Source organism: Neophocaena asiaeorientalis, unplaced genomic scaffold (assembly GCF_003031525.2).
Source record: "Neophocaena asiaeorientalis asiaeorientalis breed wild unplaced genomic scaffold, Neophocaena_asiaeorientalis_V1.1 scaffold43, whole genome shotgun sequence".
Classification (NCBI taxonomy): Eukaryota; Metazoa; Chordata; class Mammalia; order Artiodactyla; family Phocoenidae; genus Neophocaena; species Neophocaena asiaeorientalis.
In genome coordinates this window covers 9248767-9276510 of record NW_020173674.1, presented here as the reverse complement: position 1 = coordinate 9276510, position 27744 = coordinate 9248767, and the positions used below count along the sequence as shown (strand labels likewise).

At 55.4% G+C, this 27744-nt stretch overlaps 1 protein-coding gene across 2 annotated transcripts; it reads left to right on the top strand.

The window, feature by feature from the left end:
- Nucleotides 1–568: 568 nt before the first annotated feature.
- On the top strand, nucleotides 569–27744 carry INCENP (inner centromere protein). Of its 2 annotated transcripts, none has more exons than XM_024749385.1 (18): nucleotides 569–705; nucleotides 3809–3955; nucleotides 4365–4478; nucleotides 5293–6086; nucleotides 10256–10307; nucleotides 11142–11199; nucleotides 11277–11394; nucleotides 12457–12508; nucleotides 12955–13072; nucleotides 13142–13273; nucleotides 20069–20178; nucleotides 20249–20369; nucleotides 20744–20866; nucleotides 22130–22293; nucleotides 23929–24007; nucleotides 24187–24294; nucleotides 25568–25718; nucleotides 27214–27744. In XM_024749385.1, exons 2-18 carry the CDS (start codon nucleotides 3816–3818, stop codon nucleotides 27426–27428), a joined length of 2649 nt encoding a protein of 882 aa, XP_024605153.1. In that variant the 5' UTR covers nucleotides 569–705; nucleotides 3809–3815; the 3' UTR covers nucleotides 27429–27744. The 2 variants fall into 2 exon arrangements, with proteins under 2 accessions (XP_024605153.1, XP_024605152.1); XM_024749384.1 differs by having other exon boundaries at nucleotides 5290–6086.

Sequence of the window (27744 nt, the reverse complement as noted above, 5' to 3'; positions counted from 1 at the left end):
CTCGAACATTGTTAATTGTCATCGAAATGATTTCACTGTATCATAAATTTTGCATGTAAGTGCTGTTTCAGTTTGTAATTTTAAGTTGAAATCATTAAGAAACATTATCAAGTCTATAGCAAGTATTATTTCTCAAAAGTGTCAGAGTCTCGTATAGAGGACAAATTGGGTGAAGTCATGGCAATGGCAAAGCATAAGACTCCCAGAAAGAGCACGACCTCCAGGTCCACGACTTAAGGCCCCACGCACTTCCCACGTCCCCTAGGGCACTCGCAGTGCACGCTGGGACGTGTAGTTCCGGCGTGCGAGGTCCTGCGCGCGCAACCCCCACCGCGGGCGACTTACTCTCTAGGCCGCGCGCCGCCGTTCCCGGAAGCTGTTCGGGTTAAAGTTTCAAAGCTTCCTTTCCCCGCCTCTTAGTCCCGCAGATTGCCAATCCAAGTAGCCAATAGATGGCCGGACTGGTGCTTCCTTTTACTTGATTGGCTTAGGTTTCTGCAGCCGCACAGACAAACTTGCCGGGGATTGGCCGAGCCTTCAGTTTTGAAAATCGTAGGTTTGGCCCGCGCTGCACCGCCCCGTTGCTTCCTTGCAGCCGCGAGCTTTGGAGGCCGGGAGCGGTGGGACTTGGGCGGGCTGAGATTTGTGCTGGGAAGGTCGTCGGACTTGGATCGGAGCAGCACTTAGGAGACGCGGTGCAGTCGAGTGAGTGCGCGCGGGCGGCCGGCGGGGGTGGGGGGGTAGTTAGCGATTTGTTACCCCTTCCTCCAGCCCCGGACCGGGGGCGTGACCCTCTACCCCTCGTTGCGGCCTGGCAGTGGATGGACCACCTCTTCCAAGTGACGAGGTGACCTGCCTTGGTCCTGGGGCCAGAGATGACCCCCACCCTCCATCCTAGAGAATAACCCCGTCCCTTCCCCCTCCCGGTGCCTAGCACCTTCTTTTGTGCCCAGGAGGCCCTTTGTTGATCTGGACGCGCAGGAAGCGCACACCGACCGGGTTGTGTGACGGAATTATGCCAGATGGCATTTCTGTACAGTTAACTCTCGCTCAACACCTCCCCCATCGGCTGAGCAACATTTTAAAGTGACCATTTCTGGAGTCCACTGCTACCCCTGATCTTGTCATTTCCCAAGCACGTTCACTGACAGTGGCCTTCTCTGGGGCGCCCAGAGCCAGAACTTGGCCCCTGCCTTCCCGAGGTTGAAATGGAGGAGGCGGCAAAGCTTGTGGTTAAGAGCACAATTTACATCCAGGCCTTGCCCTTGACTTAACTTCTCTTTGCCTCAATTTGCTCATCTGTACAAGGGTCTCCTTGAGGTTGTGGTGAGAATTAAATGAGATGATGCTCCATCCAAGCACGGAGTAGGACTCTTTAAAGAAAGCAACTGTTGTGACCCTTCTTTGCTGAGGCGAGGTCACAGTTAGGTGCCCGACTTCCTGCACCCTCAAAAGAACAGGTATTGTGAAGGAGGGCCGTGGGGCCCTAGTCTGGTGTATGATGTGAGAGAAGTATTGGGAGACGAAAATGAACAAGCACCCTTCACCCTTGGTGGGATGTAGGGTGCTCTGGGTTTGTGCCCAGGTTCTTGCAGGGGCTGAAGAGATTTTTGCTGCTTTTCCCAGGACCCTCATTCTTACACTGATCCCTCCTTTCACAGGGTCACCTCTGATCTAATGACAATGACCCTTTTTAAATACCCAGGCTGAGGCTGCTGAAAACAAACTTCCTCATGGAAGAAGCCCAAACACCTTTTTGCCCTTTGTGAAAGAAGCTTTCGCCCATTTTGCCATTTTGAACAAATACTTTAAAAAAAAAGAGCAAGTTGTTGATTTCCATAGCAACAAAGTGTTTTGTCTTCCTTTAACATTTTTCTCTTTCCTAGCCTCAAACTGTGTTCCTGCCCTTAGCCAGGGCTGAGCTCTGGGACAGAGGGACTGGGGGGATCCAGAAGGATGGCAGCCGAGAGGCTGTGTCGGTGACTGGCTGGCTGCAGAGCTGTCTCTGCCCAAAGCCTCTGCAGTCCTGCCCGATTGGCCCTGCCCCGATGAGTGCTGCCTTTGGCATCTAGGAGTAGGCCTTTGGATGAGTAAGGCATGCCCTAACCTGTGTAGAATGAGTTCATTTGGTGTCCCTGTACGTGTGTATGTGTTGGGGTGGGAGTACCTGTAGAATGTTTATTTCTAGGTATAGAGTTGATAGATGGATGAATTCATTTAACAAGTATCCCTTTTGTGCCAGGCACTGTGCCATACTCTGGGCTTTCAAAGCTGCGAGCAAGACAGACAAAGGCTTGTCCTCAGGGAACAAACGCTTAGTGGTCAGAGACAGGCAGCAAGCAAACAGATACAGTCACCCAAGTGCCATGCGGAGAATTGAAATTGATGGATAGGATGGTAGCTGGTGGTCAGGTCCTCCCTGAGTTGCTGAGAGCCAAGTGCTGAGGAATGAGCTGCACAAAATAGGAGACAGAAGGTTCCAGACAGAGGGCAGAGCTTGCTCAAGGAACAAAGGCTCGTGTGCCCTGGAAATCAGCCCCCAGGAAGTCCTATGAGGCTGCAACAGGACCTGGCATTAAGCTCTGTAAGGGGTGACTTAGCCCCTCCTTCCAGGAGTTCCCATCCTAGGTGGGAGGCTGAGCTATGCGTGGTTCTTGGTTTTGAAGGTGTAGATCAGGGTGGTGGGTTACTGCCATGGCATGAGACATGCAGTCTGTTATTGTGGCTAACGACTGTCACCCATTCATTTGTTCTTTCATTCATTCTACCAGTCGGGATATTTATTGAGCCCCTGCTATGACCAGAATAGAACACTTCTTCCTTGCCTGGGGCTTTGGTGATGATTTTATAACTGAGTTTTGAGGAGAATATCTGAGTTGCCAGTTGTTTTTGTTTGTTTATTTGTTTGCTTTTTTGAGTTCCTAGTTTTTTAAGAAATTAAGTGAAGTCATAGAACAAATCTAGTTACCAAGGGGGAAGAGGGGGAAGGGATAAATTAGGAGTTTGGGATTAAGATATACACACTGCTATATATAAAATAGATAACCTACTGTATAGCACAGGGAATTGTGCTCAATATCTTGTGATAACCTGTAATAAAAAAGAATCTTAAAAACAATAAATATATATGTATAACTGAATCACTTTGCCATACACCTGAAACTAACACAGCATGGAAAACCAACTATACTTCAATAAAATTTTTTTTAAAGGAAATTAAGAGAAAACTAATTTTGTATTTTCCACTGCCTGATATTTCTAGACAAGTTTTCCTAAAAACAAGACATTGCTTATCCGCTCCCCTCGTGCTCCCTCATGCGTCTCAAGGGCATTTCAGCTCAAGGGAGAGGGTTGTAGGGGCCCCTTAGAGAAGAGCCTGTCTGTAGACCCCGCTTTCTTACCCACTACTTTGGGACGCAGAACCCCTTCCAGCCACTGGCCTCCCGAAGAGGCAGTTGGATTTGATGTTCTCTGGCCTGATGCCTGGGGTCAGCTCGTGGGTAACTCACCCTCCGACAGTAGGAGAGGAGCCCTTAGGAGGGTAAGAGCAGGCCTTTGGGCAGGTCAAGGGGTCCTACCTGGTGGGACCACAGTTTCTGCTGATCCAGGAAGGCAGTTGGCCGTGCCCTGTCATTTTAAGCCCCAGAGACAGCCATTTGTAAGGAGGTCCATTGACACCACAATTGGCTGGTCATTGTGGGCTTCTGGGGGCAACGTGCTGTGTGGGGTGGGGATGGGGCGGCATTGAAGAGTGTGAAGATTCCAGCCCTGAGCCCTCATGCCTCTTATCTCTGCTTTCTCCCGACAGAGCCATCATGGGGACGACAGCCCCAGGGCCCATTCACCTGCTGGAGCTCTGTGACCAGAAGCTCATGGAGTTTGTCTGCAACGTGGACAATAAGGACATGGTGTGGCTGGAGGAGATCGAGGAGGAGGCCGAGCGCATGTTCACCAGGTGCGGGAGGGACGGACCCGGGGCTGCCTGAGGCCCCAGCGGGGGCCGCTTCCCCTCCTGACAGGCAGAACAGACAGGCTGCCAGCAGTCCCTGCTGAGTGCACAGGACGCTCAGGACTAGGGTGATGGGAAGCAGGGGGAGAAGTGTTGGGCTGCACCTCAGAGGGTGGGGCTGCCTGGCAACCTTGCTCCCCTGCCATGTGTCGGGGGCGGGGGGGGGGGGGGGGGGGGGTTGCGGAGCCCTGAGTGCCTGCGGTGACTCACTTGCAGCCTTGGAGAGCTCGCTTGGTGCTGGTCACCCCAGCTTGACCAGGCACTGCCAGGAAGGGGGCAGGGGTCGGGCTGGGTGGAGAAGGGGGACCCATGGTTTCCAGGCAGCCTCGAACATCACCCTCTTTGTACCAAGCAGAGAATTCAGCAGGGAGCCCGAGCTGATGCCCAAAACACCTTCTCAGAAGAACCGACGGAAAAAGAGACGGATTTCTTATGTTCAGGATGAAAACAGAGACCCTGTCCGGAGAAGGTAGGAGGGGCGGAGGCTTGGGGCCCACGTGGAGAGCTTGATTCGCAGGTATTAACTGACATGAGGAGCCGCCCAGGGGAAATGAAGCGTGACCCGAGGCCGTGGAGTCCAGAGCTTGTGTGTGTTGGAGGTGGGGATGGTGTTTGATCTGGGCCTCTCCTTCCAGAGGTAGGAGAAGCAAGAGAACCTGACCTTCTGCTTGGGGGAGAGTGACCAGAGGTGTAGACCGGGTGCTGTTCCCTAACCCCCTGTTGCTGTGCTGGTTATAACTACCCTGGTAACGACCATGGGCTGCGAGTACCAGGGGAAAGAGGCTGGGTCTTGGGGGTCAGGTGGTCTTGGGTGCACACCCCAGCTCTGCCCCTTAGCAACTGTATGTCCTTGGGTTAATTTTCCACGTCTCTAAGCCTCAAGTTTCTGGAGTCTAAAGTAAGGATAATTGTCCCTGCCTCTCAGGGCTGTCTGGTGGTTTAGGCGACAGCATGAGTAATGCCTCCAGCAAGGTGTTTGGCCCAGCGTGACCCCGGTCAGTGGGAGGTTTAGGGGAATTTAATCTTCCCAGTGGTTCTGAGAGGACAGGCATTATCCCAATTTACAGGTAGGGAGACTGAGGCCCAGAGAGGGGCAGCCGGGGTGTCACGGCTAGAGGCAGCAGAGCCTGGACCAGAACCCCGGTCTTCTGCCTCCTAGCCCTCCGCTTCAGACTCCACTTGAGCTGGCGGCTCCTGGGGAGGCCGGTGCCTGCAGCTGGAATTCTGGGGAGCCTCCCCGCCCCGCTGGGTCAGCTCAGCTTCCGCTCCACCTCCTCCAGCAGGTTGTCCCGCAGAAAGATGCGCAGCAGCCATCAGAGCTCCCGGCACCTCCGCAGCAAGGACAAGGTGGAGAGGCTGGCCACAGTGGTGGGGGAGAACGGCTCCGTCCTGCGGCGGGTGACCCGTGCTGCGGCCGCAGCTGCAGCCACCTCCACGGCAGCCACGCCTTCGCCCACCCCTGAGTCTCCCACGGTGCTGACCGAGAAGCCCAAGGAGAGCCTGGCCCAGTGCCAGCTGGTACCCATGGTGGAGATTGGCATCAGCGAGCGCCGGAGCGCTGAGCAGCACCTCAGCCAGCTCCAGTCTGCCCAGGCTCCACCCCCCGCCCTGGCGCCGGCCGCTGCTCTGGCCTCCCAGACCACCTTGACCTCAGAGGAGGACTCTACACCCCAGAAGCCAGAGGCCGGGAGACTGGAGTCTGTCACCGTGAGCTCCCTGATAACTACACCCCAGGACCCCAAGGGCCGAGGAGTCGGAGCAGGAAGATCCGCCTCCAAGCTCAGAATTGCCGCGACCTCCCCAGGCCCGCAGGACTCGCCCAGCTCTCCGGCCTCCCCGTGGCGGGAGCGGGTGCTGGCTCCCATCCTGCCGGATAACTTCTCCACACCCACGGGCTCCCGTGTGGACCGCAGGTCAGTGCGGCGCAGCCTGATCGCCCCGTCCGCCCCGGGTCCCCAGGTCTCGCTGGCCCAGAATTACTCCCTGGTTTCCAAAGAGGAGAGCACCGTCCGAAGATCAAGCAGAAGGATTGCCAGGAAGGCCACCAAAGAGCCGGCCGCCTCCGCCCGCATCATCTGTGAGTCTGGGGCTCAGCTCTGGGCAAGGCTGTGGAGGGTGGTCCTTCATGCCTGGCTCAGCCAAAGGGGCTCTGGGGACCATTTAGCAAGGAGCTGTCCACAGAACTTTCTGCAGTGGTGGAAGTGTTCCAGATCTGTGCCGTCCTATACTGTAGCCACTAGCGAGCCACGAATGGCTATTGAGCCCTCAAAATGTGGCTCGTTTGATCGAGGAACTGAATTTTTAGTTTTATTACATTTTACATAGTTCAGATTTAAGTTGCCACACGTACCTAGTGGCTACCACGTTGGACAGGGCAGATCTGGTCCGACGCTCTTGTTTTACAAATGAGGAAACTGAGGTCCGGGGCCGTTGGCCGCAGTGTCCCTGTGGTTAATGCCATGCTGAGCTTGAACCTGGGCCTCTTCCCCAGGGCCCGCGTGTTCCCCTTCCTTCCTGTGGAGGCTCACTTAGATTCACCATGTTTGTGGGCCACCTCCTGTTAACGTAACTGTTTGGTCTGGCCCCAGCTGTACATTTAAATTGAGGCTTAAGGAGGCTACCAAGTCTGTAAATTGGGAGGAGCCCCACATGTTTCGTCCCTTCTGGGATGGTGGCTGCTTGCTGAGGAGGCCAGGTGGAAAGCCACAGGGCGGGCTTGTCAGGCAGGTGAGGGCACCTCCCTGGGCCCGGTTTCTTCCCCGCCTGGGGAAGGGTTTGCTCCAGGGCCTGGGGCTCAAGGACACACAATCGGGGGGGCCTGTGCAGTCATGCGATCTGGCACACTGTTCATTTTTGGATTCTCAGAAGGGCCCCAGTGATTCTGACCTGCCTTGGAGATTTCCTCAGGTGTGAATCTGATCCTGGGCAGGGGCCCAAGAGGGCGGGCAAGCCTGGAACTCTAGAGGGAGGTTTGGGGAGAGATCCTAGAGGCCCTCCCCATGCTTCTGGTCAGACATCCAGAAGCTCTTCTTAAGCCAGTCCGTTTGCTCGGCCCCCTGCCCTGCACACGGGTGGGCTTCTGATTTGATTCGCCTTTGACCCAGTCCTGTGGAAGGAAGACAGTCAAACACAGTGGTTAAGCCTTGGAGTCACACAGAGCCTGGGGGTCCTGGGGCACACCCTTCTCCGAACCTCAGTTTCCCCATGTGTTAAATGGTAAGAACACCTGCCTTGAATGTGGGTAGAGGACCCATCTTAGTGCTTGGCTATGGTACAGCTCAGTCCATCTAAATCAAAACAAAACTGGATGATAAAACTGCAGACGGCCTGGGTCCCTGAAGCTCAGTGGAGGTGTGGCCTGGGTGACCCTCAGGGGCGCTCAAGGGTGTGGAGCAGGGAGGGGAGAGGGGGCTTCCTGGAGGCCTTCCTGACACCCAGGCCCTGGGGCTTGGCTGGGTGGGCAACTCAGAGGTTGGATTTTACTTTGGGTTACCCCAGAAGCAGCCCTTGATATCAGGATTTGAGTGTAACTTGTTACTGTGGGAGGGGAAGGAAGCACCTGCAGCAGGGGAGCGGGGAGGTGAGCCGGGGAGAGAGGACCGCCAGTGACGCCCATAACAGGCCTGGGGCCTCGGGGGAGCCTCTGGAGCCAGTGTGGTGCCCCTCGACCCCCTTCCAGGCCTCCTCCCTGCCCCCAGACCTGTTCTGAAGCCTGAATGGCATGCAGGTGGCACTTAACATTCCAGAGCATTCTTTGCGCTGGTGGAATAGTTGTGCGGTCACATGGGCATCTTCTCACCCTTCTGCCCCCTCATCAGCGAGCCCTGAGCTGGGATGGGAGGCAGGGGATGTGAGCTGTCTCCTGGCTACAGACCCCTCAGGTGGGAGCTGGCCCTCCCACACCTCCAGGCCTGCCTGCCTCACCCCAGGAAGGTCCCTGCTTCCGGCCTCAGCTCCCTCAGCCTTAACCTCTGGCCACGCACCTGTGGCCCAGATGCTCCAGCCGAGCCAGGCTCCTGTGCCCAGCAAAGCCTGCTCTTTCCTGCCTCATGGCCTTTGCCGATGCTGTTCCTTCTGCCTAGACTGGCACCTCTCAACTTTTGGCCTCAGCCCCTGCTTCCAGACTTCAAAATTATTGAGGACCCCAAAGAGCTTTTGATTATGAGGGCGCTATCTATTGACAGTTACTGTATTAGAAATTAACTTGAAGGATTAAAAAATTCTTAATATTCATTAATATTTTTTATATTAATACTACCTTCTGTTTTGATATTAAAAGTATTATTTAATACTTTAATATAAAAGTAACAAGCCAATCACCTGTTAAGGTTAGTTGTGTTTATTTTTGTTGGTTGTTTTTTTTAAGAAAAAATAACTGTTTTCCAAACAAAAATGTGATGAGGAGGCTGGCGTTGTTCTGCAGTTTGCAGGTCCCTTTCATGTGTGGCTTAAAAGAAGACAGCTGGGCTCTGCATTCACTCTGTTGCATTGTGTTGTTTGGGTTCAAGTATATGAAGAAAATCTGGCCTTACGCAGCTACGTAGCTGGAAGAGGGAAGAGTACTTCACAAGCCTTTTCAGATAACGGTGCATATCCTTTTTTTTCAGATAATTGGTGCATACTCACAAATGTGTGGCGGTATGCACATCTTCCAGATGTCGACACACTTCATTATGTATGTTTTTAAAGGAGCACATTTGCTTTCTGGTCTCATCAGAAACATCTTTAGGCATTGGGAAGCTATGAAGTTCATGGTGGTGGATACAAGGTCCAAAATTCTATTTTTGGCTTTTTTGTGGGCTCAGTTTTTTATTCTTGGCAACAAATACTGTTCGTTTTATTTGAAGGGACAGACTCCCTTTGTTTTTTTTTGTTTTTTTTTTTTGCGGTACGCAGGCGTCTCACTGCTGTGGCCTCCCCCGTTGCGGAGCACAGGCTCCGGACGCGCAGGCCCAGCGGCCATGGCTCACGGGCCCAGCCGCTCCGCGGCATGTGGGATCTTCCCGGACCGGGGCACGAACCCGTGTCCCCTGCCTCGGCAGGTGGACTCTCAACCACTGCGCCACCAGGGAAGCCCCCTTTGTTCATTTTTAAGAAAATGTCTGCCAAATACCGAAGCTTGATTAGCCATAGTTTGTCAGTTGTTCTTTGACTTAAAAACAGCATTCCGTTAAAAAAGGGGCCAGTTCAGCTGAGACCTCAGACCCCTGTGCTTTTCAGAGACTTGGCTATGCAGCCCAAGGGCATTTTTGCATACTTCCTACCTTATCACATAGTGTATTAGAAAGACATGTACTTAAGTTTAGATTTAATAAAATTAATAGTTTTCATTCCTTCACCAAGGACATTCTTAAGTGAAACCAGACGTTTCCGTCCCGAGTGTGGGGTGCAGTTTGGTACCCAGGCTTCGTGCTTTACCTCCATTGCTTTCACTCTCTCAGGGCAAATCTCAACACCATGAAAAGGGAAGATAACATTTTGGTGTTATGGTGGAAATAGTTAGGACCTCGTGGGTCCCCCAAAAGGGTCCTCTTGGGCACTCGACTTCAAGAACCCCAGAGTACACTTTGAGAACCACTGTCCAGGACATCCTCCTCCCTCCCCTTCCTCCTTTGCGACCTTCTTACCTTTTTATCCTTTACGTCCCAGCCTCCAGACCAGCTCGGCTTCCCATTATAGGCTTTTCAAGTCCTCTGCTTGTTTCTGTCATGGCACATGTCACATGTCGGTTACAGGATTATCTGATGATTATCTAGACCAGGTCGTGGCCCAGCCTGGTTCGCTCTCCATTGGGTCCCCAGGGCCTGTGCATGGTATAGACCCTCGATGTATGTTTGTTGAATGAATAAGCTGCTTTGTGTTGGCCTGTGCTGGGAGTTGGAGGCTCAGAGCTGGACATTGTCCCTCTTCCCAGGATACTCCCAACCCATTGAAGGAGCCAAGACGTGCCCTCAGATGGGCATGCTACCCTCTAGGGGGTAGCAGGAGACATCAAGCCAGCAGCTCTGTTGAGGGTGTTAGGAGTCGAGGGAGTGCTGACGGCAGGGATCTGCACCCAGGAAAGGGGGAGAGGTCTCCGGGGTCGAGAGGGTCTATGTCTAGTGAAAGGAGGGGTCTGCAGGTGGAGAGGGTCCGGCTGCAGATGAGAAGTGGTGGAGCCCCCATCAGAGCCTGGTTCCCTGGACCTCTTGGAGGGGCACCTGGCTGATTCTGAAGGCATCTCTTGTTCCTTTGTTTTCCTGTCAGGCCACAGTTACCTGGAGAGGCTCCTGAATGTCGAGGTGCCTCAGAAAGTGAGGTGAGTTCAGTTCCAGGGCTTGGGGACCTTCCCAGGGCTGGGCAGGGCACACGGGGGGCCCTTTCTAGGTGAGCCCCACAGGTGGAGGCGTTTCCTGTGCTCGAGCCTTCCCTCATCACAGGGACTGCCCCTGGGCTGCCGCCCGCTAGCCCCTGCCCCTGCCCCAGTCTTACCAGGCAGTGCCACCCGGGTGTCAGGTCTTCCCGAATTGCTTGTCAACATCGCTTGTCAGTCCTGGCCTCGCCTTGACCCCTCCAAGCCTTACCCTGGGGCCTGGGCTTCATTGCTTTGTCAAATCAGAGGCCTGTGGATGAGCCAGTGCAGCCGTGAGGAGCCAGTTCAGACTGGGGTGGGTGGCATGGGGGTTGGTGGGGTGCTTCCTGCTCCAGGCTTACACCCCAGCACTGCTTTGAGCCAGCGCTCCTTTTCCTGGAGGCCACGTCCTGCTGTCACTAAAACTATTCCACCACCACCACGACTCCCTGCTCTGGAGCAGAGGGGCAGTGCTTGGGACAGGGAGACCGGTGACTTTGCCGGCGGTGAATGGAGAACGGGCCTCAAAAGAGACGTGGCTCATTCAGGCCCAAAGGGTCGAGACGGAGCTGGGAAAGGGCCGACCTCCCGAATCAAGGCCCTGGTGGAATACAAGCGAAGCCAAATTCAGAAGCTGGCACCGCTCGTCTGCCCAGGCCGCAAATTAAACCACGGGGCCACTGGCTCCGGCTGCCCATCCTCCCGTCCCTCCTAGGTCGCTACCCCAGGGTGTAGGGGAGGGGCTTCTGCGGGGAGGCTTGGGCTGGGTGGCTCCCGCAGTGCCCCCTGCTCTGCTTCCAGCCCCACGGCGGAGGAGCCCAGCAAGGAAGCTGAGCTAGAGGAGGCAGCTGAGCCGGAGGTGAGATGGGCAGGCCAGGGAGGGGTGGGCCTGCGAGTCCCATGTGCAGACCCCTAAAGCCATGGCTCTTCCCTTAGGTCCCCAAGAACAGTGGCAGCGCCTTGCAGCTCCGCAGTGCCACCAAGATCGCCATTAGCACGCCCGGCTCGCAGCCTGCAGCCGGTGGCCAGGGAACGCCCTCTGAAGGGCGGCCGGGTGAGTCTCCTGACCTACAGACCGTCAGGGCCACGCAGGCCGTGGTAGCCTCGGCCTGACTTTCTCTTGGAGGAGAGGCAAGCCCGGTTTTCTGGGCTGATAGGCTGAGGGAAAGTGAGACCCAGGGTGCAGCGATCTCCTTCGAGTCTGCACGTTTCATCTCCCACCTTTTGGCTGGAGCCACTGCTGAGTGCCACTGGGTGGCCATGGCTGGTTGGTGCAGGAAGCTGGGGGTGGGACCTGAATTGGGGCGTTAACTGTGAACATGCCAGGTCAAGGCCTGGAGCCTCAATCCAGGGGGGACAGGAGGAACTGTGTCCTGGGGTGTGAACACCCGGCCTCGTGTTCTGTCTCTGTCGCTGGCTCACTTCTCTCCTCTGTGGGTCTCCTGGCTAAAGGGCATGAGAGCTGTGGGCTCTGGGGCCTGGCCTGCATCTCCCTGGTGGGAGGAGCACCATAGCCATGAGAGCTTGAACACGGCTCCCTCAGCTGCTGGACGGGGTTAGCACAATGGCCATGCCAGCCCCATAGGCCCCAGGGGCTGCCGGGACCCTTTGGAGTAAAAAGTGTTGGAGAGCCGGGGGAGAGATCGGCGCTTCCTCCTGGCAGCAAATTGAAACATACAGACCCGCACCGCACACGTTGACCTGCTCAGGAGGCCCCGCCCCCGTGCCAGCCCCAGCTGAAAGGGCCGGGAGGAGTGGGATTTCGAAGCCACTCAAGGGGCCTGTTAGAGCTTGCAGCTTCTGTAGGTTTCTGCCCCCGGCTCTCAGTGTCAGAGGTGGGTGGGATGTGGTTAGGGCCACCTTGATGGGACTGTCCTGCTGTTCTCGCCCCAGAGGCCAGGCCTGGGGGCGAGGGATCTGCAGGCTGCGTGCCAGCTCTGCGCGTCCACAGAGGGGTCACGGCCGGGCAGTGCTAAGCCTGATGCTTCTGCTCCTGGCTACCCTGGGGTCTGCCGGGAAGAGAGCCTCGCCCCTGCCACGGCCACTGCTGGTGGGCGCGTTCCCCTGACCCCTCCGTGCTCTCCCGATCGCCCCCCTGAAACTGCTTTCTCCACAGAGGCCAAGACTGACCAAGCAGATGGCCCCAAGGAGCCGCCTCAGAGTGTCAGGTTCGCATGCGGGAAGGCGTGTGCAGGCGACCATTTTGAGGGGCCCAGAGGGGCACGAACCTTGAGTCCTCCCTTGGGAAGGGTGGGCATGTGGTCAGGGACCTCCGTGTCCTCTCAGCAGGGGTGGGGACTGGCGCTCTCACTTAATAACAGAGGTGGCTTCAGGCTGTGGGAGGAGCCTGGCCTGGGGGTGGGCCACGGGATCCCAGACCCCCATCCTCCTGTGTCCTGGCCGTGTGACCTTGGACTGGTCACTCCCCTTCCTCTGACTGGGCGGCAGAGGGTTGGTCAGGGAGCCCCCACCTCTGCAGTGCCTTTCAATCTGGAGTCCCGGGGGCTGGGCCCAGTTCCATTCACAAGGGGGACCTTTTCTGGGGCGTGACAGGGGGCGCTGGGGGGGACGCGAGGGCGGGCCCTGTGACACTGCTGCACCCGCACGCCGGCAGGAGGAAGCGCAGCTACAAGCAGGCCGTGAGTGAGCTGGATGAAGAGCAGCAGCTGGAGGATGAAGAGCTGCAGCCCCCCAGGAGCAAGACCCCTTCCCCGCCCTGTCCCGCCAGCAAGGTGAGTGTGCGTCTGCCCTCCCTCTGCCCCCTACCCCGCCCACGGGCTCTGACCCTGGTCCCTCTGCAGGTGGTGCGGCCCCTCCGGACCTTCCTGCACACCGTGCAGAGAAACCAGACGCTCATGACCCCGACCTCGACCCCTCACAGCAGCGTGAAATCCTTCATGAAGCGCAACACTCCCCTGCGCGTGGACCCCAAGGTGAGGGCGGCCTGGCTGAAGGCTGCAGCATGTCCCCAGGCTGCTGGGAGCAGCGGGGGCCTGGGCCAAGGCGGTGTGACCTGGCACTGGTCAAGAACCAGCTTGAGCTTCTGTGGCCCTGGGCTCCCTCGACATCTGGGGACTGTCCTGACTCCTTGGGCTCTGCACTGCAGCCTAGAGGCTCGGCCGGGTCTGGGATCCGGGACTGGGAAGTGGCAGAATTGGCCTGGCTGGCCACCGCCGTGGCCATCCATCCCCAGGCACCGCCCCCATTCCCTCCCGGCGGCCTGAGTAGTTAAGGTGAGGGACTCACGTGGACGCTGACCTGGGGGTGAGGCCTGGGTGACGTGAGAGGAGTGGTGGCGCTGGGAGAGGGCGCAGGCCCCAAGCAGACTCACTGGCGTCTTCAGGAGGGCGGCCTGCTTTCCAGGATGCCCTCCACCTGGCATTAACTCTTGGCTTTTTCCTTGTCTCCTCTCCTCCACAGTGCAGCTTTGTTGTAAGTAAAGCCTTTCCCTGTCCTGTAACCTAGCTCCACCCAGCACTTACCCGCCGTAGCCCTGTCCCTGCAAAACTGACAGCACTTGTAGAGGCACTAACGTCATCAGTGGGAGCGTTAAGGGGGCCGGGAGGTGGGAGGTGAGCTAGAGTTGCTGGCTGGCCTGCCGGCCCTGCAGTTCTGGAGCCGATGTCCTCCCTCTGCAGAGCCTGCCCAGGAGGATGAGAGGGGGTGTGGTCCCCAGGCAGGAGGAAGCAGAGGGGGTGTGACCTGCGATGGGTCACCAGGGCCACATCTTGCAGTGTTCCCCCCCAGCCACGTCCCTCCCACCTCCCCGGTGCCGGGCTTGCCCTCAGTGTCTGGGGCTGCAAAGAGAATAGACAAGGCATCTCTGATCCCAGGCCACCGAGATTTACAGGATCGCAGACCTAAGCTGCTGCCTTGAGGGGTGGGGCAGTGGGGAAAGGAGATCTGGGTCTGCTGGGTAATGGTGGAACTGTCAGTGCCATCCTCCAGAAAGAAGGCCACAGAAGCTGTTCTCTTCTCAGATACCCCAGAGCTGAGCTGGACCACCGGCTGCGTGCAAGGAGCCATGGGGGCCTGGGACCTGCTCGGCCCACAGTCCCAGCTCCCAGGGTCTCCCGAGCAGCTGCAAGGTTGCATCCCCCTGAGTCCTTCAGTGTCCACTGGCACTTTGAAGGGCCACCTACCTGGAGGGCTTCTGCCTCCAACCAGGGGTCTTAGGGCCCCAGGAGCACTGCCGTGGAGCTTGACAAATCAAGAGGCTGCCCAGCAGCTGGACAGGCAGGTCCTGAACTGGCCTCTCCTGCAAGAAGGCTGGTCCCATCTGGGTGGACAGGGCCATGGCGTGTCATCCAACATGCCAGCAAGCAGGCTGTGTGGTTCTTATGTACCTGTCTTTGTGCCAGGGCCCTACTAGGCACCTGGTCCCACAGCAGTGAACCAGCCTTGGACTTTTTCCTCCTACAAGGAACTACCTGTGCCCCACCCAGACTGATCGGGGCCTTGCAGGAATGACCAAGAGGTCCAGGAAGCTGCCCTTTCCTGCTTTGGGGAGCCCAGGTCCCTGCATGCGACATCTGCGTGGGTGGGACAGTCCTCAGGAGGCCAGGGGACCTACCTAGGTAGGTCGCTGTGGCATTGGACTGGTTTCCTAACCTTCGGGCCTAAATTTCCTTGGCTACAAAGTGTGGAGACAGAGGTTCATTCAGGGAGATTGGATGAACCAGGGAGTAGTACCGAGTGTCAAGCACCCAGCACGTGGATCGGCATGAAGTGGTTGTTTGATGGATGGCAGAGAGGCTGCTCATTTGAGACCCCTGGAGGCAGAAGGGGCTGCACAAGCTTTTGGATCCCTCCCACCCTCTGCTTTGGGCTTGATGGTGGCCCCTGGGGAGCAGCCCACCTTCCAAGGTTGGGGCAGAGAGGAAGCACGGATTCTACGACCTAAGAAACTCTTGTTTTCTTCTATAAAATTCACAGTGCAACAGGATAAATTCTCTGACCTGGGCTGGGAAATCCTAATAGTCAAGCTTCAGGACAAAAGCCTGTTTTGCTGAGCCCTGCTGAGAGTAGGAATCGGGGGGCAGGACGAGAGGGTGGTGAGCGCTGTGGGTGCCACGTGGCCTTTGTTTCCCAGGTGCTTTCCTCATAGGCCAGCGGGCAGTGTGGCCTCTTGCTGGGTTTCCCTGGGTCCGTGTGGTTGGAGAGCACAAAGCCACCTGCTCCCTCCCTGAGGGGCCCTCCCAAAGGCCAGCATCCTCCTCCAGCCTGGCTTCCTACCCCAGCTCGGCCCCTATGACTCAGGATCATCTCTCTCCATTTCTCTTTCCATCTTTAAAAAAAAAATCTTATTTATGTTAAAAATTATCATACAGTGAAATCTACACTTTGTGAAAGCATAGGTTTATGTAACCACTACAACAGTTGGGATGCAGAGCGGTTCCATCACCCCACAAGGCTCCCGCCCCCACCCCTACCACGTGTTCTTCACCACTATAGTTTTGTCTTTTTGAGAATGTCACGTGAGTGTAATCATACAACACGTGACCTCTTGAGATTGGCTTACTCAGCATAATGCTTTGAACTCAGTCATTACGTTTGAATTCAGTTTCTTGTAGACAGCATATAGTTGAGTCAGGGTGGTGGTTTTGTTTCTTTTTAAAATCGAACAGTGTCTTATTTGATATATTTAGTGGTATGTTTCAATTTATGTCTACTGTTTTATTATTATTGGCTGTTACCTTTGTTTTTTTCTTCTGTCTCCCCTTTCTTGCCTTTTTTGGGGTCCCTTGACGGTTCTTAGTATTCCATTTTAATTTGTCTCTTGCGATTTGGACTATATCATTTTTAGGGTTTTTAATGGTTGTTTTGAGGCATTACATACTTAACTTTCACAATTACTTTAGCATCAGTATCTTTTTTTTTTTTGCGGTACGCGGGCCTCTCACTGTTGTGGCCTCTCCCGTTGCGGAGCACAGGCTCCGGACGCGCAGGTTCAGCGGCCGTGCCTCACGGGCCTAGCCGCTCCGCGGCATGTGGGATCTTCCCAGACCGGGGCACGAACCCGTGTCCCCTGCATCGGCAGGCGGACTCTCAACCACTGCGCCACCAGGGAAGCCCAAGCATCAGTATCTTATCAGTTGAATTGGAATGTAGAAACCTTACCACCTGTAGATGCCTTGACTTCCCACTGTGTGTGATCCTTGTCTTACATATTCCATCTCCATACATCGATGACTCCAGCAGAATAATTTTTGCTTTCAACTGTCAAACATTTTAAAGAAACTCAAGAGGAAAAGAAGTCTTGATATTTACCCAGGTATTTGTCATTTCTGTTCTTCATTCTTGAAGCTTCACCTTTCCTTCTGGTATTATTTCTATTCTGTCTGAAAAACTTCCTTTAGCAATTCTTTGAGAAATCTGCTGGCAACAAATTCTTTAGTTTTCCTTTATTTGAGAAAGTTTATTTCCCTTCATTTCTGAAGGATATTTTCACTGAATATAGGTAGAGTTCCGGATTAACAGTTCTTTCCTTTTAGCAATCTTAAAATGTGCTCCTTCCGTCTGGCCTCCAAACTTTCTGATGAGAAATCCCCAGTCATTCAAATCATTGCTCCCTGATAGATAATGTGTCTTTTTTCTTCTGGTGCCTGCTTTTCAGAATTTTTTTTCCTTTGTTTTAATATTAAGTTTTTAGCAGTTTGATTCTTTTGTGGCTGGACATGGGTTTCCTTGGGTTTATCCTGTTTGGGTTTTGATGACCTTCTTGAATCTGTAGATTTATATCTTTGAGCAAAGCTTGACATCTTCAGCCATTATTTCTTCAAGGTTTTGGGTTTTTTTTCAGTACTTCATAGACTTTTTTTTTTTTTTTTCCCACACCACACGGCTTGCGGGATCTTCCCCAACCAGGGATTAAACCCAGGCCACCGCAGTGAAAGCCCAGAATCCTAACCACTAGGTCACCAGGGAAGTCCTCATAGAACTTTTGTTGTCATCTCACAGTTCCCTCAGGCTCTGTTAATTTTTCTTCCGTATATTTTCTCTCTGTGTTTAGATTGGATAAATTTTGATTTATCTTCATGTTTTCTCCATTCTGCTCTTGGATCTGTCCACTGAATTTTTTTTTTTCAGTTATTGTATTTTTAGTTCCAAATCGCCATTTGCTTCTTCTTTAGATCTTCTAGTTGCTGAGATTTTCTGTTTTTCCAGTTGTCTTAAGAGTGCTGTGATTATTTGTTGGGGCATTTTTGTCAGAGAATTCCAACCCAACATCTTGGCATTGGTGTCTGTTGATTGCCTTTTCCCGTGGGAGTTGAGATTTTCCTGGTCCTTGTATGCTTAGTAATTCTGGATTGCAGCCTGCACATTTTGAATATGATGTTAGGAGACTCTGGGTCTTGTTTAAATCTTATGGAGACTGTTGATAGTTTGCTTTAGCAGTAACCCACTGGTTCTGGCTGTGGTTCCAACCTGCTTTCTGTGGCCTGTGGTTCCAATGTCCATTCAGATTTCAAAGCCGTTACAGTGCTCCTTGGATCTGTCGTGGGTGTGCCAGTCAGCGGTCCGTCTGGGATCTGGCAGGTGGCCCGTGAGTTTAGTTCTCAAAGTTTCAGGTGTGATAGTTCGGGTCAAATCCAAACATCTCCAGTTTGGTGCTGCGCCCGGGAGTTCATAAAAACCTTATGGTACTACTTTCTCAATCTATCCAGTACTTTCCTCTTCTCTGGGGCTCCCCCTTTCTGCCCCCCAGCCAGGAAGCTGGGGCCTTAGTTGTTTTGCTCTGCTGTGTGCTCCCCTAACCACATGGAGGGCCTCCAGCTGGGAGACAGAAAGAAAGGCAACAGTGTTTCCCAGCATTTTGGGATCACAGCTCCACAGTGTGGCATGGAAGGTCCTCCTCCTTGAGTTTTGACTCTGCAGGTTCCAGTAACTGCTGCTGTCCCCATTACCACAAGATTGCTTGTGGGCCAGAGCATGAGAGAAGGGAGAAAAGAGGGAAAAAAACATAGTGTTTTGAGTCAGAACCAGAGGGCTCTTCCCAGAGTTCTGTCAGCACCTCGGTGATCTCTTTGGGGTCTCAGGCTTCACTGAGTTAGTGCTGGAGGGAAAAAAAAGCATTCAGCTCATTGCTGGTTCGGTGATGCTTCAAAGTTTGGTCTCCTTCCCCAGTCTGCCTGCGGCTGTTTGCCTTGCAGAGGCCTCAAATAACTGCTCCGTGCATTCTGTTAGGTTATACAGCCACATGTAGTGGGAGAGACAGATGGGAGTGTCTACTCCATCTCACCCAGAACCGGAGCCCTTCTCTCCATCTTTAGGATGGTATTACCTCGGGGCCAGATTTCTAGGTGGGAAATCTATAGTCAAGGTCAGTGGCCAAGGAGAAATGGACAGTAAGGCCGATGGGTGGCTTAGCCCAGAGGTGGTGTCTAATGGGAGCCAGGTTGGGGTGAGGGGTGGGCCTCTAGTCCAGGTCCCAGCCTCTACCCTTATCCCCTGACCGTTACTGGTAAAGCACCAGTCTCATCCTTGGCCAGGGAGGGCTTGGAGGCCCCACCTGTCCTGCTGGTTGCCTACTGCTATGGCCATGCCCCTGGGGCTTTCTGGGCCTGTGGAGGAGGAGGGTACCAGCATCGATCTGCTGAAGCAACTAGGACTTTTTAAAAGTTGTTTTTGAGATTTGTATGTAGCCATATCACAAGACGTTTGGAAAATGAAAGGGAAAAAAATGCCATCCCTAATCAGTGTCACCAGCCTATATAGTAACCTCTGTTAGCATTTGACAGTATTTTCTTTTTTTTTCAGCTGTTAGGAAAGAGTCGATACACTCTGTGTGTGTGTGTGTGTGTGTGTGTGTGTGTGTGTGTGTGTGTGTGTGTATACACTCGTAAAAGTTATAAAGCATAATAATAAAAAATTAACACATGTGTACCCATCCACCCCCTTAAATAGAACATTAACCATAACTTTCAAAGTTGCCTTTCTGTCCCTTCCCAATCTGGTTCTTTTTTTCTTATTATTATTACTTTTGGCTGCGTTGGGTCTTTGTTGTTGCATGCGGGCATTTTCTACTTGTGGCGAGCAGGGGCTACTCTTCCTTGCGGTGCGTGGGCTTCTCATTGCGATGGCTCCTCTTGTTGCAGAGCACAGGCTTTAGGCACGCGGGGTCAGTAGTTGTGGCTTGCGGGCTCTAGAGCGCAGGCTCGGTAGTTGTGGTGAGCGGGCCCAGGCGCTCCGCGGCGTGTGGGATCTTCCCGGACCAGGGCTTGAACCCATGTCCCCTGCATTGGCAGGCGGATTCTCAGCCACTGCACCACCAGGGAAGTCCCTCGTTCTTAACTCTTTTATCAAATATAACTTTGTATATAGTTATAACCTCTGCTAACAGAGGTTACTATAGGCTGGTGAAGTAGATTAGGGATGGCATTTTTTTCCTTTATTTTCCAAACTTCTTGTGATGTGGCTATATAATAATTTCAAAAACAACTTTTTAAAAGTACTAGTTGGAGGCTTCCCTGGTGGCGCAGTGGTTGAGAGTCCGCCTGCCGATGCAGGGGACGCGGGTTCTTTTCAAAAAAAAAAAACAACGAGAAAAGTACTAGTTGGTTCAGCAGATCAATCTGAATCATCCAGTCTTGAGCCTGACTTTTGTGTTGCCCACACCTTGGCAGGGCTCAGGTGAGGGCACTCGTGACTCAGGCCCTTGGGAGGCCTTTGGGGTCGTCCTGGCCCAGCGCCGGGCTGCCCTCACTCCCCCACCGCCACCCCCCCAGGCGAAGGAGCGGCAGCGCCTTGAGAACCTGCGGCGGAAGGAGGAGGCCGAGCAGCTCCGCAGGCAGAAGGTGGAGGAGGACAAGCGGCGCCGGCTGGAGGAGGTGAAGCTGTAAGTGCCCGCGCCCCCCCTCCGGCTCCCCCGGCCTTGCTGGGCCCCCATGACCACCCTGTGCCCGCAGGAAGCGTGAGGAGCGCCTCCGTAAGGTGCTGCAGGCCCGGGAACGGGTGGAGCAGATGAAGGAGGAGAAGAAGAAGCAGATCGAGCAGAAGTTTGCTCAGATCGACGAGAAGACGGAGAAGGTGCAGGCCTCGGGCTGTGGGCAACAGCTTCCGCGGGCTGTGCCCTGGCGGGACCCAGGCCCGTCACGCTGGGTGGCCCGAGGGTTAGGACTGGACCCGTCGGGAAGTTACGGGTTTGATGCCCTGTATCCCTCTCGTGGCCGTCCGTGGGGTCCGTTCTGAGCCACGTGGAGGGTGGAAGGTCTGCCCGGGACCGAGCACAGCCCTGCGCTCCTGGCAGGTCTGGCTCCCGGGTAGCCCCTCCCCCGGGCTGTGGGGAGCTAGCCGGGGCCCCAGGGGCATGGAGTATCTGCTCTGCTGCGTACTGGGCCCCACCCTGTACGGCTGAGTGGCGGGGGGCTGCTCCAATGGGCGTCTGTGGATGGGCTCCGCAGGCCAAGGAGGAGCGGCTGGCCGAGGAGAAGGCCAAGAAGAAGGCGGCAGCCAAGAAGATGGGGGAGGTGGAGGCGCGCAGGAGGCAGGAGGACGAGGCGCGGAGGCTCAGGTGGCTGCAGCAGGTACGCACGCCGGGCTCACGCAGCAGGAGGACGGCACTGCCTCCGTGCCCCTGGACCGCTGGGCTCACCCCCCTGTGTCGGGTTGATCTTGATGGGTCTTGCTGCCTTGAGCTCACGAGGAAGTTTAACAAAGGTCATGGAGGTGGGGACGGGGGCGGTGACCCGCCTTGTGTTTTCCGTAGAGGCAGCAATTTGAGGGTTAAGTGCGTGGACTCTGGAGCCAGACTTCCAATCTCAGTTCTGCCATCTATTAGCTGTGTGACCCTGGGTGGGTTATTTGACCTCTCTGTGCTCTGGTTCCTTCAGGTAGCAGTGGTATCTACTCGACAGGGTTGTTGCAAGGATTAAACGTTCTGCCTCTAAGATTACGGGCCCACCTCTTCCTGGGAACTGTCGGTCTTATGACTCTAGGGAACACAAATCTGGCATGAGGGGGTTATAAGACTAATGGCTAAAATGTATGGAGTATTTACATTGTGCCAGGCACTGTTCTAAGTGCGTCACGTGTATAAACTCAGCAGTCTTAGGAGGCGTGGGCGTGACTGTTGTCCCCATTTTATCAATGAGGGTAAAACCGAGGCCAGAAGGCTTCTGTGACTCGCCTCGTGTCACCCAGCTCGTGAGTTTGGCTCCGTCCAGTCTGTACCCTTAACTACTAAATCTGCTGCAGCAAAAGTTGTCGCAAGACACTCCTCAAGCCGGTTGCGGTGGTCCTTGTGGATGGAGCCTCGTATGGGGTGTCCCTGCGCTCAGCCCCTGCTGTTCTTTTTTTTAATTTATTTATATTTATTTCTTTAAATTTTGGGCTGCGTTGGGTCTTCTTTTTGCGGCGAGTGGGGGCTACTTTTCGTTGCAGTGCACGGGCTTCTCATTGCGGTGGCTCCTCTTGTTGCGGAGCCCGGGGTCTAGGTGCACGGGCTTCAGTAGTTGTGGCACACAGCCTCAGTAGTTGTGGCGTGTGGGCTCAGTAGTTGTGGCTCGCAGGCTCAGTAGTTTTGCTGCACAGGCTTTAGTTGCTCCGTGCATGTGGGATCTTCCCGGACCGGGGCTCGAACCCGTGTCCCCTGCATTGGCAGACGGATTCTCAACCACTGCGCCACCAGGGAAGTCAGCCCCTGCTGTTCCTGACGCGAGAGGAGCTTCTGGAAAGGACTGGCCCTCCGGCCAGCCGCTCCTCCCCCCACCCCCCCTTCCTCCCAGACCCGCTCTTGCCTCTCCAGCCTGGGCTGGCCTGCGAACCCTGACCTTGCTCTCTGGTCACAGGAGGAGGAGGAGAGGCGCCACCAGGAGCTGCTGCAGAGGAGGAGGGAGGAAGAGCAGGAGCTGCTGCAGAGGAGGAGGGAGGAAGAGCAGGAGCGGCTGCGGAAGGCGGCCGAGGCCAAGAGGCTGGCAGAGCAGCGCGAGCTGGAGCGGCTGCAGGCCGAGAGGTGAGGCATCGCGGAGGCCCGGCGCCCAGGTGACCTTGCGGCGCCTTGCCGTCACGTCAGCCGTCCTCCCGTGCACATGTGTGGCTGCCACACAGATGTAGCCGTCACCTAGAGGCAGCTCCCGCCTTCGCTCGGGAGTTTGGAAAAGAAGGACAGGCTTTCTTCCTGGCTCCAGACAAGGCGAACCCCCCAAACGTGGTGTGTTGGCTGCTGGAGGTTCAAGGAGTAACGGGCAGGGTCGCTCGGGGTTGTGTCTCTGTTCTGCTTCCAACCGGATGAGCTGAGTTTGTTCTTTTCTCAGCTGACGTAAGGGGGAAGGGGGCCGCAGGACGAGCCAGCATTTCTCAGCAGCCACTGAGGGCCTTTGGGTGGCAGAGTCAGGCCACCACGTGCTGTGACTCATTGCAGGGCCTTCGGCACCCCTGGCTCGTGCCCACCGCTCGTGCCCCTCTGGGGCTGGTGATGACTCGGGCTGCCCCCCCACCACCATTTCCCTACTGTCCTGCCTCCCTCCAACTGGGGACCGTGGCAGATCCTCGCAGAGGCAGTGGTCTCTGCGATAGGCAAGAATTCCACGTTCAGTTCCACAAGCGTTTATCCAAGGCCAGTCCCTGTGCCAGGTTGCGCTGGGTCCTGGGGATGCCGAGGAGGATAAGCCTCCGTCACCACTGGCCAGGAGATATGTGGGATCCTATGCCTGGGTGCAGACGCAGACTCCGCCCGTGTGCGTGTAGACTCTCGGTGGGCCCAGGCCCAGGCCTGGCCTCTCTCCTGCTTCCACCCGCTGGGAAACACCAGGCAGCACTTCTTTCCGTGTCCGTCTTTGTGCGTGGCTACAGGCCCAGTGCAGAAGGAGGTGGGTCACAACCAGAGGGCTGACTGCGTCAGGGCCATCGTGTTGTTTGGCACAAAGGGGTCCCTGGTCCTGTGGGCAGAATCAGAGAAAGGAGTCTGGGAGGGGGACAGAGGGCGGCAGCTGATGTAGCTTTAGAATTGGATGTGTGTCGGGCAGCGCCAGGGGCTTCAGCGGGTGGCGACGGTCATGACGTTTGGCAGCTTGGGCGGGTACCGAGCCACACGCTTTCCGCACATTTCCTTGTTTAATCCTCACCTGAAGGCACCTGCAGCGTGGGTGCCAGCTGCTCCACTTCCCGGAGGGGGACACAGGTCCAGAGAGGTTCCGTGACTCGTTCAGGGTCATGAGCGAGTCAGTGCAGGTGGCTCTGAGCCGTGAACGGCCCCTCCCTGCTTCGTGTCAGGCTTGGGGCTGTGTGTTGGCCTGTGGGTCAGGACGAGTGGCGGTAGCTCAGATGACCTCATTTTGTTCTCGTGGCAGCTCTGGAGGAAAGGCGTTATGTTCCCCATTGTACAGCAGGCAAGACTGAGGCACGGAGGTCTAAGTGGTGTGGAGGCGTGGGGCCCAGTTTGGCGGGCCTCGGGGCTGAGTGCTCCCAGACCCTCGGCTGAGCGCTCCTAGCCCCTTGGGCGCGAACACAGCTGCTGGCTCTTCGCTGGCGTGACCGTCCTGCCATTCCCTCTTCTGCGGCGTGTGCCAGGGCTCTGACTTCCCTGGCAAGGGTGGAACGGGGCCAGGCCTCGGCTTCCTACCCAGACAGGCTCTTGCTCGGTCCTCAGGGAGCTGCAGGAGAGGGAGAAGGCCCTGCGGCTACAGAAGGAGCGGCTGCAGAGGGAGCTGGAGGAGAAGAAGAAAAAGGTAAAGGGGAGCCGGGCCTGTGGCTCCCACGGGGTCTGCCCTGAGCTTTGGGCTGGGAGGCCTGGTCCAGGGGCCCTGGTGCAGGAGCCGCCCTGCCTGCCTCGCTGCGCGGCGTTGGTGGGGGGGAGGGGAGAACGCACACGTGGTCTGTGACATCCCGCCCTCCGCCGGGGTCCCAGGAAGAACAGCAGCGCCTGGCTGAGCAGCGGCTGCAGGAGGAGCAGGAGAAGAAAGCCAGGGAGGCTGCGGCGGCCAGCAAAAGCCTGAACGTGACCGTGGACGTGCAGGTGAGGCCCGGGCATCAGGGTGGAGAGGGCCCCCTGGCTCTCATTATTCTCTTCCCGGTAGCCGAAGGCACAGGCTGTTGTATGTATTAAGACCATAAGAAAGTGGAAGGATACAGTTGGCCCAGTTGTATTTTTACTATATTTGAAATATATCTTCTTCCTTATTCTGAAAGTAGAATTTGTTGTAAAAAAAAAAAAAAAAAAAAAGAAAAGAAAAGAAAAGAAACTAAACTTTATAAAAGAATATAAAGCAAAAGAAAGGTACCCCCAGAGGGAAAGTCTTAAGTCTGGTGTATATCTTTCTATATTTTATGTGTAAATACATTTTATACACACACTTTCTCTCACACACACACATAGTTTTAAATGGGCACAGACTATCCATACTGTCTTAGTCTGTTTGTGCTGCTACAACAAATTACCCTAGACTGGGTGGCTTAAACGACAGGCACGCTGGGAAGTCCAGGGTCAAGGCGCTGGCAGATCCAGTGTCTGATGAGAGCCCTCCTCTGGTTCACAGACGGCCATCTTCTCGCTGTGTCCTCACATGGCCAAAGGGGAGAGGGAGCTCTCTTTTCTAAGGGAACTAATCCCATTTTTGAGGGCTCTGCCCTCATGACCTGAGTACCTCCCGAAGGCCCCACCTCCAAATACCATCACATCGTGGGTTAGGATTTAACATGGGAATTTGGGGGGGAATACATTTAGTCCACAACACATACCATTTGACAGTTTGATTTTTTTCTCATTTTTTTTCCTTTCATTTAATGTATCCTAGGCGTCTGTCTGTTTCACCGCTTGTAAATCTCTTACTTTTGACCGCTGTGTTCCAGTTAGTGGTACCAGAAGGTCTTTAACCAGTCCCTAATGACAAGCATTTAGCCTGTTAATGCTGTTACAAGCAAAATGTAACATAAGGTTTTCATTGCAACACCATTTAAGATGTTGAAAACTTGGAAGTTACCTGAACCACATGGTTAAATTACAAATCGTGGGGTTCCCAGTGAAGTGCCCTGCTGCGGGTCACAGGACACACACTGACACACTAACCTAGAAGGATGTTTACAACATACTTTCACATGAAAAAGGAAGACATGGAGCCATGTATATGGTGTGTTTTTTTTTTTTTTTTTTTTTAATTAAAAAGCGACCCCTGAACCTTTTTCTTTTTTCCCGTGAAATGAGGGGAGGTGGCCAGGGCCCCATGCTCCTCAGTGGCGGGAGGTGCCAGCCTGCAGGGCAGGCAGCTGAAGGTCTTGTTCATCTCTTCCAGTCTCCAGCTTGTACCTCATATCAAATGACCCCACAGGGACACAGGGCGCCCCCCAAGATCAACCCAGATAACTACGGGATGGATCTGAACAGCGATGACTCCACCGATGACGAGGCCCATCCCCGGAAGCCCATCCCCAACTGGGCCAGAGGTGTGCAGGGCCCGGAGCTCCCCAGGAGAGCTGGGTCCCCACTTGCGACTTCGAGCCCTGGAGGGGGTGGCTCAGCGGCCGCGGGGGTCAGGAGCCCGTTGTACCCGTGGGCTGGCAGCTTGAGTCGTTGGCCGACAAGTCTGCATCGGGCCTCGGGATGCGCCTGGGAAAGGGTGGGCGCCCTGTGGCCAGCGGGCTCGTCTGAGGACCAGACCTGGACGTTGGGCGCTTCCATTCTCAACAGATACATTAGATTTCAGCTGGCTGCTGGCAGGCGTGGTGCTGGGTGTTCCACCTCAGACTCTATCTGGCTGCCCCTTTGGAGTCCCGCCCAGCAGGCCACAGGGACCCAAATATGCTGCCTGGGGGTGGGAATAGAGCTAAGAGTAGTGGGGTTTCAGCAGCGCACAGAGCTGGAGCAAGGGGTTCCAGCCAGCTGGGGGAGTTGGAGATGGGGATGGGGGTACTTGAGGCCCAGCAGGATGGGACGCTGAGTTTACAGGCCTCTAAACAGGAGTGTGGGTAAGTGTGAAGGTGCCACCTCAGGCCTGGGTGCAAGGCCTGCGGGGAGTGAGCAGGGCCAGTGCATGCAGCGGCTGCCTTACAGAGTTGGCCGAGCTGGGGTCGGGGCGGGCTGCAGTCTCACTCCCTGGAGGAAGGGCCAGAACCCTGGAGGGGATCAGTGCTGTACAGAAGAGAGCTTGCTTTGTGAGTTTCACCTCATCTGAACCCCACAGTGACTGGAATCCGACTTCGTCTCCTTAACGTCCAGTCATTCCGGAGGCGGCAGCAGGCAGGGGTCAGCGTGGCCGGGGAGCCCTTGACCTTTACCAGCCTACTTGAACTCTCACTCAGTTTTCCCATCTGTGGAATGGGGGTGCTTAGAGCACCCAGCTGAGAAGGGCTATCGAGGATGAAGTGAGTTAGCGTAGGAAGGCCTGGTGCAGGGCAAGTGCCGGGCACACATTCTGCTTCCTGACCCCCCCGGGGTCCTCCTCAGCCTCGCTGGCCAGGCTCTGAGCCACCGGCAGTGTCAGCCTGCACCAGGCATCGTGGGGCTGTGGTGCTGATGAGATGAGTAGCCAACCAAGGCAGTCGAGGATGGCATCAGATGCTTTGGCTCTGGAGCTGGACTTGTCTTCAAATCCCGGCTCTGCCAGTCTCTAGCTGTGTGCCTCTGGGCAGATCTCACCCTTGTAAACGGGGGCGGGTAGAGGGCCTGCCTCCGAGGTGGCTGTGGGGATGAAGGGGTCATGCAGTGACCTCAGCCGAGCGCCTGGCTCACGTGAGTCGCTGGAGAGCAGCTGTAGGAGCACGCAGTGAGAGGTTATCCATGTTTGGTTGGCGGCGGGGGGGGCGGCTGGAGGAGGGCCCTGAGAGGAGCTGATTTGACAGGAGGTGAAGGAATGCTGAGGTGGAGAGGGTGCCGAGGGCTCTTTGTGGGGGGCAGGGGGAGCCCCAGGGTAGTGACCCAGCCCTTGGTGTCCTCCTGCAGGCACCCAGCTTAGCCAGGCCATCATCCACCAGTACTACCACCCCCCGAACCTTCTGGAACTCTTCGGAACCATTCTGCCACTGGACTTGGAGGACATCTTCAAGAAGAGCAAGCCCCGCTACCATAAGCGCACCAGCTCCGCCGTGTGGAACTCGCCGCCCCTGCAGGGCACCAGGGTCCCTGGCAGCCTGGCCTACAGCCTGAAGAAGCACTGAGCCAGGCCCTCGGGCCTGCTCGGCAGCCTCAGCCTTCATCTGTGTCTGTATGTCTGTGTCTCTGTTGGTCTGGTGCCGTCCTGCCTCGTATCCTGTCGCTGAGGGTTCGGTCAAGTGTATATAGACGTCCTCTGTGGGCTACAGGGGGAAGGCGGCTCAGGCCTGCTGGGAGGCCGAGCTTGTTGGGTGTTCGGGGAAGGCCCAGGGCCAGCCTTGCCTGGTCTGCTGACAGCACTCTGTAAATAGATTGTTAGAGTTCAACTGAATTTTAGCCTCTAGTGTTTGAGAGCTAGAGTAATAAAGTCTGTTCCTTCAA

Bases quoted from the DNA above. Each gene is read 5' to 3' on its own strand.
- INCENP (XM_024749384.1), top strand. From the start codon at position 3,816: ATGGGGACGACAGCCCCAGGGCCCATTCACCTGCTGGAGCTCTGTGAC. The intron at 11,200-11,276 runs GTGAGATGGGCA...CTCTTCCCTTAG, and splicing joins AGGAGGCAGCTGAGCCGGAG to GTCCCCAAGAACAGTGGCAG. The intron at 24,008-24,186 runs GTAAAGGGGAGC...CCGGGGTCCCAG, and splicing joins TGGAGGAGAAGAAGAAAAAG to GAAGAACAGCAGCGCCTGGC.